At 37.5% G+C, this 15,903-nt stretch overlaps 1 protein-coding gene across 1 annotated transcript in view; it reads left to right on the top strand.

Annotated features, from left to right (window-relative positions):
• Positions 1-15,903, top strand: part of ADCY8 (adenylate cyclase 8) — a 119,338-nt gene that overhangs the window by 83,678 nt on the left and 19,757 nt on the right. The window contains exons 8-11 of the mRNA XM_015619782.2: positions 5,776-5,876; positions 9,925-10,126; positions 12,582-12,671; positions 13,998-14,170. Coding sequence (XP_015475268.1) covers positions 5,776-5,876; positions 9,925-10,126; positions 12,582-12,671; positions 13,998-14,170 — 566 coding nt within the window. The remainder of the gene's footprint in view (positions 1-5,775; positions 5,877-9,924; positions 10,127-12,581; positions 12,672-13,997; positions 14,171-15,903) is intronic.

The following is a 15,903-nucleotide window of genomic DNA, read 5'->3' as shown; positions in this document are numbered from 1 at the left end:
ACTTGACTGAAAGGAAATAAAAATAGTGGGAATAGTTGGAAGCAAGGAGGCTCACTTCTCCAGCATCACTCTAACTTCCACTGGAAAACAGACATTTTTACTTGATTTATGAGAGACTAGTCCCCAGGAAGGCTGATTGGTGAGAGTTTCATCAAGACAACTGGGAAAGAAAAATTCTGCTTGAAGTATACGTAAGCCCTTGTTGCACTAGTAATCTTATAGAAGAAACAATAAATTTTTATTAAAACAAAAATACAATGAGACTATTTACACTGAGACACAAGGTAGAACCCCCCAAAACCAATTTATCCACAATTATCTGCTGAAAAGGAAGATATGAGGATATTTCTTTCAGTGCAGCCATCATGCAAAGCTGACAGGGATCCAGAGGAAGCAAAATCCAAGATCCCAGGTATCAAGTGAATTACTACATAAAGTCCCAAAAGTCATGAATAATCTTTAATCTTTTCAAGACACAAGATTAAAAAATATAGTGAGAGAACCTGAAATATTTTGCTCAAAGAAGGAAACAATCTGGTGACAAACAACTTGCTGAAAGAGCAAATTTGTCAGTGGTTCACCTCCCCTCACTATGCTATTTAATCACACAAGGCCTGAGCATGGCTGGTGTAATGGGGCACAGCCCCGACTCAGATCCCATACCCAGAATTTAAAATTTCTTACTATTTTAGATTTCAGAATTGTCAGCCACAAAGAAAACTATAAGGGAAGTGTAGAACTCAATTTAAATGCAATTTAAGGAACTAAAAGAAGATTCATGCTCTAATCCATCACTTTACATAGGTCAGATTTAAAATATTAATAAAGTTTTTAATTGCATCTGAATGAAAAAAGTCTATTAAAAGTCAACATTTTGAGAAGTTTGATACATTTTCTTCCCAGTAAGACATTTCCAATGGAGAATTGGGCTGCAGTGTTCAGAGAATTATCCTTTCATTCAATATTTCCTTGGGTGTTAGTCCCAGCCCATACGCACAACAAACGGAAACATAAAATCCATTCAGCAAAGTTGTCTGAGTCTTCCTTCTGTTCCATAAATTAATCTGGTTTCTCATATTAGGAAGGAGTAAAATTTTTAAAAAATATCACCACTGCTTTGTTTGTTCTGGCACATGCACCTCCAACAGCTGGACAGCCTCTGGTCAGCAACATCCCTGCTTCTGTTCAGGGTGCTGGGACATCATGAGTGTGCTCAGATGGTGATGGGGAATGTACCAGGATACAAAGGAATTATGTGGATTGAGGGAAGATGAATCACAGTGTCCTCTTTGTTGTAGGCAAGATCAACTGTCTTGTGAGACAACATGGGAAATGTCCCTTCCCACCTGCATGCCTGTACAGTAATTACAGGTTTGTCCTTAAAACTTTACTGTTTAACCATAGGGCATGGGAAGTCATGGAAAAAGCAATATTTGAATCATTTTCCTGCAGAAAGTAGCTATTTCCTTCATGCTATCTTGTGTCTACCACTTTCTCCCTTCTTCCAGTCCATTTAGGAAACACACCAAACTCAGGTTTAAATTAGAGTATCACAAAGCTCTTTCAGCAGCCTTTTCCCTCTGCTCTCCCCCACCCCTAACCTTTCAGTCTGGAATTATGGGGTTTTTTCCTAGCCATTAACATTTTGGTACTGCTTACATGACTTTCTACACCAGCACCTTGAGCTGCTCCCCATGCTGTGTCTGAGTCAGCCTTGTCACTCCCCTCTCCCACTGCTGTCCCCTTGGCTGACACCCACCCTCTGCCCAGCTCAGTCACTGGCAAAGTAACACCCCCATGTAGAATCTTGTGCCCTCTCATTTAGCCATCACACTTTCAGCTAGCACTGGCATCTGCTAAATACTCATTTCTATAATCTGTTAGTGTCTCTCACGTCAGACTTTACAGGAGGCAGAAAAAGCAGCCCCCATAGCTGAGATCCTGGCCAAGAAGTGTTAATTTACCTTGTTCAGTGAGAGTTGTGTTCATGTTCTGTACCTCAAATGACAGAAAAGTGAGTAACCACGTGGACAGTAAACTATATTTCTTCCTCCTGTAACAGGACCAGCATGATGTGGGATCATGGGGCGACATGAATGGATCTGAAATGTTATACTGGACTTCTGTTTAAACAGTCTGGGTTCATTTGAATCTTTTCACTATAAAGCAATTCCAGATATCAGGTTTACACTAGCCATGAAATTTCTGTTTTTCTTCCTTTAAGACTTCAAAAGGTTTGGAAAACAAACCAAAACAATTCTGGAATCAACATGCACAAAACCACCATGGGGCTAGCACAGATCCTGGTTTACAGTGGTTGAGATAACTGCTATGTCACTGCAGTTTAGGCCACTGGAACATCTTGCCACTCCTCTCTTTTCTCATTGCTCTTTATCCTTCTATGTGATAGGATAATTGTGTATTTCACAGCAAGCAGTAGCAGTTACATTAGAGAATGGGTTTTGTCTCTGAGGCATTGTGTGTATTTCCATGTGAATTCTGCAATACTTTGTTTTTCACAGGATTTGTGCAGGACCCCACCTGGTATATTTTATAGATCCTTTACCAAAATGGACTAGTCATTATTAACCTCTATTTCACTAATTACCACTTGATATGTCATTTAGAGACAATTCACCCTCAATTTTGCTTGAGTTTTTTCCCACAAATAGCATGTAGGCAGATAGAGCCTCATATCACAGGAAAATACTTCTGATGGTAGCATGGAAAGATACTAAAATTTCCAAATATATAATAGCTCATAGGAAAATCTGATACTACTTCAGTTTATTCCAATAATTAAAAGATATCATCATCATGATCTCCCTAAATATCAACAATGTGAAAATATCCATAGCATGTACTTTCATACAGGGTAAAGCAGAGGCACAGGGCAGGGAATTGTACATACTGGTAGGGAGTTATTAAAGAAAGTTTCCAATGTAAAGTTTGTATAAGGATATTCAAAGTCTTCCTGCATATTTGTACTTGGATTAGAAAACAGACTGGGCTGAGACATGAAATATTTACGTATTTTCTGTGAGGTGAGCACACTGGAAATATCAAAAGAGCTTTGAATTTCAAAGTACATGTTTTCTTAGTTCAAATATTAGATCTAAATATCTGAGTTTCTGTTTCAGAATTTCTGGCTGGTAAGATAAATAGAAATTACATGAGTAGGAAAACAATTTTGCTCTTCCTGTTTGCTGTATTTCATCAGACACAGGCATCACCTCTTTCCTTCAACTCCAGTTGCAAGGAGGTCTGCAAGAGACACTGGGCAAACTTTGCCTGTTCAGCAACTTTTCCATCATTGGTCAGCAACTGGATTTCTGTCTGCTCTTTGGTCTTCTCAGGAGTTTGCTTCCTCTCTTGTCTTAGACCACTTGAAACATATTCTTCCGTCCTTCTTCTGTATTGCAGAAACTTTTCCAGCATAAATTTGATGAAGAAAAAACCTTTTCATCTATAAGGTCCTATCTGAGTCAAAGAGCAGCAGTGAGGATAACACCAAAAACATTCCTCCCCAGTGCACAAATATTTCTTTAGGGGAAGATGTGAAGCCTGTCTTTTTACTGGTACTTCCCTTTCAAAGAGGCTTTGGAAGAGAGAGGTGAGGAATAAGCAGCATTACTCAAGAGAAGAAACCTGCCTGCCTTAGTTTCAGCCAGCAGGCTGGGCAAGCACATGGATAAACATCTCCCTCCCAGCAGTGAGACAAATGGCCCAAGCCCCATGGGAGCCTTCACTGCACCATGAGCAAGTCACACCAGCACAGGTGGCTCTGTGGGATGCTGCAGTGAAGGTTTTCACTGCAGACAAGGTCACATCATGATTCTTCCCACCGCTCTGCACAGCTCTGGTTGGCTACATGCCTCCCCAGGCTTTTTGAAGGGCCTTGGGGCTTAGTCAGTCCTTCAATTACTTCTCCAAGTCATTAAGGGGCAGACCGCTACAGAACTGCTACGTTTATCATTTATGTCAGTGCTGCCTAGGGATGTCAACAATTCCTCATCACAGTGTTGTTTCTGATTAGAGCACAGCATCCATCCTTTTGACATAATGCTCAACATGGCAGGCCATTCTATGTTTGTGTTTCAGTCATCTAGTTTGCCTTAATTTCCCTATGGAACAGTTGGGATTTCGTGTTATATTTTAAGGAACATACCTTTCTTTTTCCCTATTTCAAAAAAGCCCATGTCCATTATTTATGCAGACTGATGCAGTTCTGTTACCTTGCACATGAAATCAGGGTCAGTGCCTCTGGGGTTCCAGCAGCAAGATGAAGTGAAATTACCTGTGAGCACAATCAAAACTCGTTCCAAAGTGATACTGCCAACAGCAGACACAAGGTATAATCACAGGAGAGGAGGGACACCAACAAATGAACCCTCTCTCTTACTCATGACAAATGGGAGCAGGGAAGTGAGAAAACTTCTTTCCATCTGGGAACTTGAGACTGTTCTGACCAGATGTTTATAGCTGAGATGATGTCCTGAACAATGGTGATGCCTATTTTTCCATGTAGGGAAAATCCTCTAAGTCGAGCTAGGATCTCCCTTCAAGAGCAAATTAGTTATGAAATCTAGTTCATAGCTGGACTCTCTCACTGTATGTTCTTGACACATTTCTTAATTTTTTATATATATATAAAATTTATTTTTTATTTAATGTAATAATGTTTTCTAGGCATTTATAACAGTAGTTTTCCTTATTTCCAAATTTCTGGAGAAAGATTCTGGTATCTGATATTGCTTTTACTCTTATAACCTTTTTTTTCAGCCCCTTTTAAACTGCAGAGGTTTAAACAAAATGAAGCTATTGTTCAGAGGAAGAAAAATGACTGGGGCAACCCTTTACAGGATTTCTTATAAAACAAAGAAACCTTGGGGGTATCCATAGAGGGTATAGAGAATTACAAAAAATATTCCTATGGACTAATCTTCATCTGCTGTAAACAGCAGCAGTTTAATTGAATTAGCAATAATAAATAACAGCTGAGGACTTGGTTAATATTTCCACTTTAACTGATCCACTGTGGTCTATCGATGTGTCTGTTAGTCCATTTCTTGGTAATTCCCATAAAAAAGAACCTGATTAACATTCTCAGTTGTTTGTTACGCTGGAGAAAAATATTTCTCAAAAAATCTTTATGACAAGACACCTCAAATAGTCTTTTACATTTGGAGAATGCCCATATTGCCAATGTGGGCACAGCCTTTGAGTAAGATAGGGTACAGAGTTCCAGCATCCCAGCATCCCAAATAGTGACAGAATGTTCTAACTACGTCATTTTCTTAAAAAAGAAAATTAGATAAAATAGCATTGTGGCCTCAATTTGGCCATCATGGAGACACCTCTGTGCCATCATGCATGCAGAGTCACAGATGACTCCAGTGCTTGTCTTCATGTGAGGAAATTTGTGGGTTTTCTGGTTATTAAGCATTTTATTAAGCCATTAAATCTTTAACACTCTACTCAGCAGCACAAACTCCTGGTATTTACCTCAGAATTTTTAAAGCAAATAATTTTGAACTAAGCAGAACAATTTTGTATTGCAAATTACAGATTTTTTGCTCTCTTGGCTAAAATATTTTATGAGATTATTAACAATTTATTTGGTGGGTTTTATTTCAAAGCAAAAATTCAGGTTTATTGATATATTGGTGCAATGTGCTAATTTTCCCCATGTCTCCTATGTACATCACCCTCAATGAAACTGCTGCATGTGTTAATAGTTGATTTACTTTCCTGTGTGTGTTTTTTTTATTCTAGTATTCTCAAATGCGGGATGAAGTATTCAAATCAAACTTGGTGTGTGCATTTATTGTTCTTGTATTTATCACCGCTATCCAAAGCTTGCTCCCTTCTTCCAGGTAAATACAGAAATATATCTCTATATATCTGAAGGCACTCCTAGGGACACAGTGGAATAACATTTTTAGGATTGATATGCAATGAATCAATAAAATCTGCTGGTTCCCCAGAAGTGTTTGGAAATATTTGTTCACTTTTTTTGTAATACTATTTTTTTTTACCACATTATCTGCAGCCACATGTTCTCAAGTGAGACAGCAGCATGTACTGATTTATGTTGCTATGTTTCCAAGTAGAACTACCATCAAGTCAAGTGGAAATTTTGTGTTACAAAAATTTGCCACAGTGTGTCCTGGTGAAACATGATCCAGAGCAATAGCTGTGCCTCTTTGCTGAGTGATTGATAATCACCTTGGGTATCAGTGACTCTCTGGGTTTTGTTTCATAAATGCTTTGTAAGAGGATTGTACTGCTTGCTTTGCTGCTGACAGTGGGATTTGCCCAGCTGGGAAAAGCAGTCTCAGGCCATTAATAAGCATGGAGGTGATCTGGTAGAACTGTTTTCACTTCTGCTCTTTGGGGCTGAGCGAGCAATATATTCCTATCAAAGTAATGAAAATGTGACATAGATCAGACCTCATTTCACAGACTCAAGCCTATCATTTGGCATTTTTGTCTACAATTTAATAATGAGATCACAAGAGTAAGTGCAGAGATCACAGAGATCAGTTTTCTAGAACAGGACTGCCACTACAACAACCCTCTGCTCCCATTTGGTCTTTGGTAAAAGGTTAGAAGAGAAATGCCCAGATTAACATATTTTTCAGTAATTTCTAGCACTCAGATTAATTCTAATTTATGGCTGGCAGTAGAGTAACTTTGAAAATACATTATTTGTACAAGAAATAAAACATTTGTTGTGTTTCAGTAGTACAGTAGGATTTCTTGGATCATCTCTGGAAGATGTGAGTTACCAGTTTGATGTCTGAAAACACTGAAGTGGTGCTTAGGTGCAGGCAGGCAACTACATCATGAAGCAGTGATATCTCATATGTTTTGTAATTCTCAGATGAGAAAATACCCAGAGTAGTACATAACCTTCTGTTGTTCCTTATGTTCTATATTGCCCCTAGTAAGTTTGCTTGCTTTTTAAAAGCTCTTCTCCCAAAACACATTTAAAGTTCTTCACTTCTGGTAGATGGTTTTGTTTGTTTGTGTGTGTGTTTGTTTGTTTGTTATTTTTTCCTCAGTATGTACAAGAAGATTTATGGCTCTTATTAACAGAACCTGTTTTCCAAAAAGATTTCTGCTGCTATATCAATCACTGCCATACCAGCAGGAAAGGAAAAAAGGAAAAAAAAAAGAAAAGACTTTTTTTCTGTCTGCACAGATTCGACTCTGTTAATTCTTGTGAGGTTGTCTAGTGCCATTGGAATGAGGGGGAAGGAGTCACACAAACACATTGCCTGCAGCTGTCTCACCTCCTAGTTTCTCATCTTGCCAGTAGTCCTGTGTTTTTCCCTGAGGACCTTTTTGTCATGGAATGTTAAAGAGGCTGCACATACAAATAGGTTGAAATGAAGATTAGATAAATTCCTACAAGAAATCAAGAAAAATGATGAAAGAAATCAAGAGACATCATCACAAAGATGAGCAGAGATTTTTTTAAAAATATGACCTTGTCTTCAAGAATGCCCTGAAAGGTTGATTGCTTGAATCTGGGAAGATATTTAGGGAAAGGATATTTACCACTATCCCTTTTGTGAGAGGAGTTTTGGGTACACATGGGTGTTTTATGACAGTTCCTGTGTTCTGTCAGGAGCTGAAGATCACTGTCATGGCAGGCTTAAGGAGACAAATTTTGGTCTTGTTTTTTTCAAGTTCTGAAACTCTGCTTCAAAAAATGTGTTTCAGTTTTTTAAAAAGCATGCCTGTCAACAGATGAGCAACCCTAAAATAACAGGATAGGGGTTTTGACTGAGAAGGTTTCAATATGCTTAAACATATTGCGTGAGAAAATAATATGGAAGTTCAAATTTCCTAAGTTCCAGTTCTAAAAGAAGTTCAAGGCGTGAGCAATTGAACAAACTACCACAAAGTTAGACAGGATTTGGATTCAGAGAATCCTTGAAATAACTGCATATTCATTTGTTACGCCTCTGCTAAATATCAGAGAGGTAAAATCCTAGGAAAATCATGGAAATAATTTCCATGAAACTACTAACAAACTATAATTCAGTCCTCATGCTAATTTACCCATTTCCTAAAAACACATATAAGAGTTTTTCAGTGGATGCTTCCAATTTCTGTTGAACAAGGATGAAATTTGGCATTTGCTTAAGTGGATGTGTGAATATTTTTGTAGCTGAATCTTTTGGTTTCTGAAAATTTGACGAAAATGTTATTTAGATTGTCATAGAACATACATTATGGTTCTTCAGGGAGTTTCCCGGAGAGTTTACCTTAGTCTGTGAGTTAAAGAAGGGAATTTATATAAAATCTAATGTGTATGGAAGTTTCAGAATCTCAGTTTATCTCCCTAAGGATAAATATTTTTATCTCAGGTTATCTCCCTAAGGATAAATATTTGATCCATTCATGCATTTTTCCCTGACAGGGCAGACATACATGAATTTAAAAATCTTCGCAATAGTTTTCATTCTTTGAAATATAGAGCTGGGGAAATTACTTTAAGTGAGATAAATTAATGCCATATTTTTTACCATAATTGTCCTTTATGAAACCATTATATTGCATTGCCAACCTTGCAGTGATTCATATTCTCCATCTGAGAGGCCTGGGAGTTTCATTAATTTCCTGTAATGAACTATTTATATGCTCATATGGACAGTAGGTCTTACAAGAGTAGACTGCTGAAATACTCTTATTTCTGCCCATTTTTCATGGGGTTGTTCTTGTGAAGGAGAAAAGCAAATTTTCAAATTGTTTTTAATTCAAACACTTGCCTCTTCTGTTTCATGTAAGTCTTCCTTTTGGCTCAAATCAGTTGATTTAGGATTGTACACAAGGAAGAGGGAAGAAAAAAGTTCTTTTTAAACTTCACTTGATCTTAACAGTAGGAGAATCCCTAAAAGGAAAATAAATTTGTCCTGAACCTCTTTTTGAATGAAGGGCTGATCCAAACCAGGTGTCCTGCTTCTTGGAGAAGTTCATGGACAGAAAATTACCGTGTTTTTTTGTTTGGGTTCTTTTAACCTTGTCTGTGCATTTTATTGTACTTGATCCTATCAGCATAGTCCCATCAAAATCAGCACAGATACTGGATTGTTCATATGAGAGGTCATATTATGCCACCTTCACTTTTGTTATTAAGTCAAGCAGGCTTAGGCAAGAGACAAGCACATCAATCTTCAGTTGAAGAGCTACAGTGGAAAAAAAATTGTTGCCTATAAATTTATTGTGAACAAATACAAGGTCTCACTTTCTCAGGCACATAAGCAGGTTATTCTGCAATCTTGGGTTTATATCCCAGACTTAGGTGTGCAGATGCTCCCTTATATTACCTTAATTCAATAACATGGGTCTTACATGTAGAGTTTGGCAGTCTGAAATAAGGATTAATGTTTAGTGTCCTCAGGCTGGACTTCTTGAGACTTGATCCTAATCTTTCTGAAGGCCTGAATTTGATTTTGTCCAGAGCTGGATCAGGCTAGGTTAGCAGGACTGGCAGGCTACACCAGCATATATAGATTGTCCATATATATCTGTGATACAGTTAGAAACTATCGATTCCAAACTGGAATGCAAGCACTTGGCTTTGCAAAGCAAGAAGGCTGTTGCAGGGTACGGCTGTACTGTGGGAAACTCAAGGAATTAATCTTGCATGACCCTCTGTCAGTGTCCATAACCCAGGATCAAAGTATATCCACTGGAGAACAAGTCAGTCTGAATCTCAAGGTGCTCTCCATCTGCATAAATCTGAGACTACTGTGCAGTGAGATGAATTGTATCCAAAAACCACAGAGGCGATGAGTCCTCCTGACTCCCTTGACTAGTTCTACGTGGTCATGTTGTCCAACATTTCCCTTGATTTACTGACTGATTATATTGAGGTTTAACACTGGATTCTCTCTTTTTTTTCCCCAGGGTGATCCCAATGGTCATTCAGTTTTCAATCCTGATTATGCTGCACTCCGCTCTTGTGCTGATAACTACGGCAGAGGATTACAAATGTTTACCCTTAATGCTTCGGAAAACTTGCTGCTGGATTAATGAGACCTACTTGGCAAGGAATGTCATTATATTTGCATCCATTCTGATTAATTTTCTTGGAGCCATCATCAATATTGTAAGCTTATAGTGAACCAAGGAATATTATACAGGAAAAGATGATTTATGAATTATTAAGCTTGCCACAGGACTTGCTAACTATGTCTATAGGCCAGCTGTGATTTAGATAACATAGAAAAGGCAAAGCATCACAGCTTCAAGAAATTCAATCCATTGCTTAATCTATGTATTTCTGAAATATAATAATATTTCAGAAATATAATGATTTCTCCTTCATGACTATCATCTATTTTTAAAATCTTTTGTCGACTTTTTGTTCAACATATCCACCCTTTGAGGACCATTTGTAATTTTCTGACATGTTGAAATACTTTCTTAGAGACTGTCAATCAAAAAATGCTTATGGATATTAAATTCTTCCTCTCATAAATTTTCGGCTCATCTTATAGTTCTACTATTATTTAAATTACTAAGAAAAATAAAACAATTTCTAAAATAATAGTTTAAAAAAATCCAATAGAACCCTGATTATCCTGATGTATTCAGCAACATGAGAGAGCTTTGCATAAATTAGGCAGATTATAATGTCAGACAACCTGACAGGTGCTGAAGTCTGAGCCAAGAATGTGGTAAATATCTCACTGATAGATGAAAGGTATCACTGATAGGAGAGTAAGTCAGAGAAAAAAAAATGCAGCCACTCATTTCTACCATTAGAGAAAAAATATAAATACAGTAAATGTCAGGAAGTTTAAGTGGGCTGAAAACTTTCTGAAGGAAAAGACAGTGGTGCATTACAATATAAATCACTAAGCAGTGGTTTAGAATTTAGAGGTTTTTAAATCATGTCTAAAAATACCTTTCTGGAAAGATTTTGGTAGAATTAGTCTTAATCTTTAAACAAGATCTCTGTTATATTATCCATGCCCAATTTGTTCCTTCCCCTGACTTCTTGTGCATTATTTTTTAATATTGTGTCCTCTGCAATTTTCTGGGTTGGCTAATCCAAAGACAGACAAAAGAAAATTATTTTTTACTGTCACACCAGTGGTTTTCTGTAAAGCAGTAAACAGTCATATGTATTGTCACATATTTAGCTGGACAATGACTTGAGTCACTGATTCCTGACCTCTACAGGAAATGACAACACCAATATAATCTCATATTTTGTATGTCAAAATTCTTCCATAATATTATTTTTTTCAGGAGGGCCCTGCATGCATTTAAGAACAGATAATGCATCTCATAAAGCCTTGCAGCTTTATGTGTTCACTGAGTTCAAATGCAGCCAGCTGGAGGGCTCTAAGACTCAGATGCTTTCTAAGAAGAGCCATAAAAGCTTTGGCTTCACCAGGGGAGAAAATGAGTCTTATGAGTCTTAAGTCCATTCCTATTGTTATAAAATTAAATTTCTGATCCTGAAAGTCTTTTTAAAAAACACCTGTACTTCTTGTGACATTCTGCTCTGCAGAGAGGTGCTGTATACTTGATAAATTTTCAGAAGGTACAATTAATTGTCTGGTGTCACAGAAGAGTGCTCAGCCAGCCATGTAATATTCCTGCACTGCAGAGATGGCTGAGTGCCTGAAAGAACAAACAAAAGAGTCCCAAATTCAAAATTAATTTGAAATTAATGATAAGAAATTGGGCCTCATTAAATGAATTCTCTAACACTTGGACAAAAAAGATCTCTAACTAGCTTGTACACACCAGGTGGATGACATGACCTACTATAATCATCCAGAGTAAATAAATACATATTACAGGAAACTCCATGTGCTTTAAGTGTCAAAACATGAAACAATTAATGATGTTTGCCTTCCTTCAAAGACCATAATGTATTCCAACTCAACACTGCTGGGTTTTTTCTATCTAATGTTCTTGGTTGGAAATACCATTAAAATTAATGTAGGTCATAACAGCAAAAAGCAATATTACACTATCAGAACCATTGTTTCATGAGTGAATTTTTATTCCCTTCCATTCTAAGCATCACAGTTGCTGTTCTGGGACCACATCATGATTTGGTACAACCAGGTCTGTGTGATATCATGAAAATGAAGGATGGATGTCCCATATCCAAAAGAATAACACTATTCATAGCAGATGAAAACAGTTTTCAGAAAGGGCACACATTCAATCTGATTTTATGTTTCTGATTAAATAATTTTCTCTTTAGTTTATAGCAAAGTCTGAGTACTTTGAGAGGTAATTTTTAAGACTCCAACATCAGTCCTCTGGAAATCCCAGAGGAGCTCATCTTTCCACTCTGGAAAGAGAGGATAGGGAAGCTGTTCAGATGCTGAATGTCTGCAGCACAAATAGCTCCCCTTTTTCCATTTCATCTCCACAGTATGTCTTCCTACTGTCCATTTATTCATCCTTGGTGCCAGCTGGGGAGCTGGCATGGAGAGCAGCAGGTCAGCCAGTCCCACCCCTGAACCCAGCCAGCCAGACAAGCAATTAGTCACCAGTGCACCATATACCCCTGATTTTGTTTTATTTCTTCACAGCTATGGTGTGATTTTGACAAACCAATAGCCCTGAAGAACCAGACCTTCAATTCCTCTGCTTCTTTTACAGACATCTGTTCCTGTCCTGAGGTATTTCTGGGGGTACTTTTGAATCTGAGGTGTGGATCCACAAAGGTTATATGGCAACCACTACCTTGTAGTGGAATCAGGGGCTCAAGAACATTTGAAGTGGAGGGAACATTTCCCTCTAACCATATGTTGATAGAAAAAGCAGAGACTGGTTATAGAAGGAATTAACCTTATGATCTAATGGAGCATTACAAATAAGATTTAACCTTTGAACTTTATACAGCACCTTTATGCTGGGAACACACCCAGCAATAATTCAATAAACCTGGTGCAATAAAGCACCTAATTTGCATGAATGTAATGGAGAGCAAAACTTCTTACATGACAAAGACAGTAGTTAGACTGCTGTGGTTATTTTAAGATTACTTTTGGAGAAAAAAAAATGAAATTCCCTCTAAGTTGAGCAAGCAGGCAACAAAATCAATGTGTTGGTCATGTGTAGATAAGAGAAGTATGTTGCTTAGAAAGTCATATGGCAGTGTCATGATACTGCCAGCAGTGTTCTCTAAACAGCAGGGATGCAGACTTTCCTACAGAGAAACTGTTCTAAAGAAAAACTGTACCCAGAAGAATGAATACGATTGCTCCTAAAGCTGTGTGATTTGAGTTAATTTAAACTACATTTGGATCGTGGGCGTTGATGTTGCTATTTTAAGTCTGAATAGCTCATGACCATGATTGCCTCTCTCTATCCAGTATCAGCTGCATGGATTGCATTTGGCAGATGACTAATCATTGAGAAAAATGAGACAATGAAAAGATTAGAAAATAAGGGATGAATAAAATTTCCAGGCATCACATTTTAAGAGAGAAATGTAACCAAGCTAGATCTACAATATTAAAAATTTTTAAAAAAATAAAAGCCAAAAAAAATCCAAACCTGTGGCTTTGTGCTCTCTTCAGTAGCATGGGAAAAATTAAAGTAGAAACATGATTCTCCCATCCTGAGTATTTTGTGAGTCTTGTGGAAATTTAGACTCTAGAGGAATATAAATTGTTTTCTCCCAGTTGCCTATTCAATAGCAAGCAGCATCTCTCCCTTTCCTCTTTTAATTATAGAGGATGCCATTTCCCTTATAATGCAATGAAAATGCCATAAAGACCTAGAAAACAATCTCTGCTGACATGGAGGTACCATGAAAAACAGAGAATTTGTAATTTCACATTCTATTTTAGCAAAACACTTGTTTCCAAAGTGCCCTGGGCCCTAAGAGGGCTCACCTGAGCACTGAAATCCAAAATCTTTCCATACTTCTGGTTACTTGATTATTTACATAGATGTTTATCTCTGATCACCAAAATTAACCAGTGCTGTTTTCTGTTCAGTATTTTGTCTTCACTGGTGTGCTGGCAATGGTGACTTGTGCAGTCTTTCTTCGTCTCAACTCTGTCCTGAAGCTGGCAGTTCTTCTCATCATGATTGCCATCTACTCTCTTCTGACTGAGACCATTTATGCTTCCCTTTTTCTGCAATATGACAACTTTAACCACAATGGAGAGTAAGTGTTCACAGCCCCCTTCAGGAGCTGCTTTTTCTTAAGGTGGTGGCCAAGTCTTGCCAGAGTATGAGTGTATTGGATAGCACTATAGTTAAATATGGAGTGATGGTCACAACAGGAAATGACTAATTCAAAATGATTTATGATCTGCTTTTTTCTCAAGTCTTTTTATTAAAATGTTCATTTCATGAGGGCATTTAAATATTGAGCAGGATTTGTCTTTCATATCTCTTACAGTCTATCAATGCTGATAAAAAATATGCATTGCAATGCACATACCTTGGTCATTTCAATTCTTCAAAGCTCCAGAAAAGCAGTAAAATTCCCCTCAGTTTAAGAAAACAGGAGTGAAAAATTGATTTTTTAGAATAAAATCTGAACAAACAAAGTGCAGCTGTGAAAGATATAGAACACAGGGATGATCCTGTTTTGTAGGAGCGAGCTTGAAGGACACATTCCTCCTCCTCCTCCCAGGTTTCTTTCCCAGTGAGAGAAACTGAAGAGAAGAACAGAAGAACCACAATGATTTGCAGAGTCAGAGGTGCAATTAGTGTTGCAATAACTGAACCCAGAGCAGCAGTAATTAAAATCATTCAGGAAAACACTTCAGTCTTTGATACTTGAGCAGTGTAGCATTGCAGTTGCTTGTGCTTGTAAGTGCAGATGAAGATGCTCAGAGAGAGAAAAGCATGGATTTGCAGTACAATTAATTCTCACAACAGCCATGTCCTTACACATAGCGAGGTTCTGCATGTAGACTTCTCCTTACTTGCTTCCTACAGTAGCAAGGTACCAAAGATTTGGAGTGCAATTCCTTTTTCCAATGCTAGTTAACATTGTACATATATAATATATCTCATATATCTCATATATCTCATATATCTCATATATCTCATATATATCATATATATCATATATATCATATATATCATATATCATATATCACATACTACATATCACATATCACATATCATATATCATATATCACATATCACAGCGGGCCCCAGCAAATCTAACAAATGGCAGTAAGCAATACTTTGGCTAAGTTACTAGAAATAAAAATTATGATAATTGACACTAAACAGGTATGGCAAAGAATCTCTTTTGTGTGAAAATCTTGAAGAATTCAGAGTAGCTTCTATTCCCTGTGCCAATGAAACTCTCTAGTGAGAGCTGTCAGAGAAGAGTGAGAAAGAAGCAGGAATATTCCCTGGAGTAGCCAACAGCCCAAGACATAGGGAAATCAGTTGAGATGCTCCACTCTCACAACAAGGATATGAACTTAAACTGATATATATTAGGGAGAATGAAGTTCAAGATTGTGTGCCCTGAAAATTATTTAGTTTTTTTAGCTATATAAATCATTAGAATAAAAGAGTTTGCAACTCCTTACAGAAGTCATCCAGCTATGGTGGGTGTAGCTCCAACACCACAATATACAATAACTGGTGAGTTTATAGCCAAGACCTGTAAGGCTCTTGCCTTTAGCCAGTGTACAAGGGGTCCTTTTGGAATGTGTTCATTCAGAGGTTGTATTTTGGGCAACTTCAAAATAGGACACATTTGAATTCCAGCATATTTTCAGATGACTTGCTCTTGGTCTATATTGATGACTCATCCCATAGCAGCACATTTCCAGTAAATTCATCAGGACCACAAAGTCAGCCCAGTTATCTCTCTCACCAGAAAGTTTCTTTTTAGTTTAGTCTCAACTTCTACTCTTTTTTCTCTAA

The sequence above is a fragment of the Parus major genome, chromosome 2, assembly GCF_001522545.3.
Source record: "Parus major isolate Abel chromosome 2, Parus_major1.1, whole genome shotgun sequence".
In the NCBI taxonomy this organism is placed as follows: domain Eukaryota; kingdom Metazoa; phylum Chordata; class Aves; order Passeriformes; family Paridae; genus Parus; species Parus major.
Note: the sequence above shows the minus strand (reverse complement) of the source record. Positions and strands in the feature narration are given on the sequence as shown.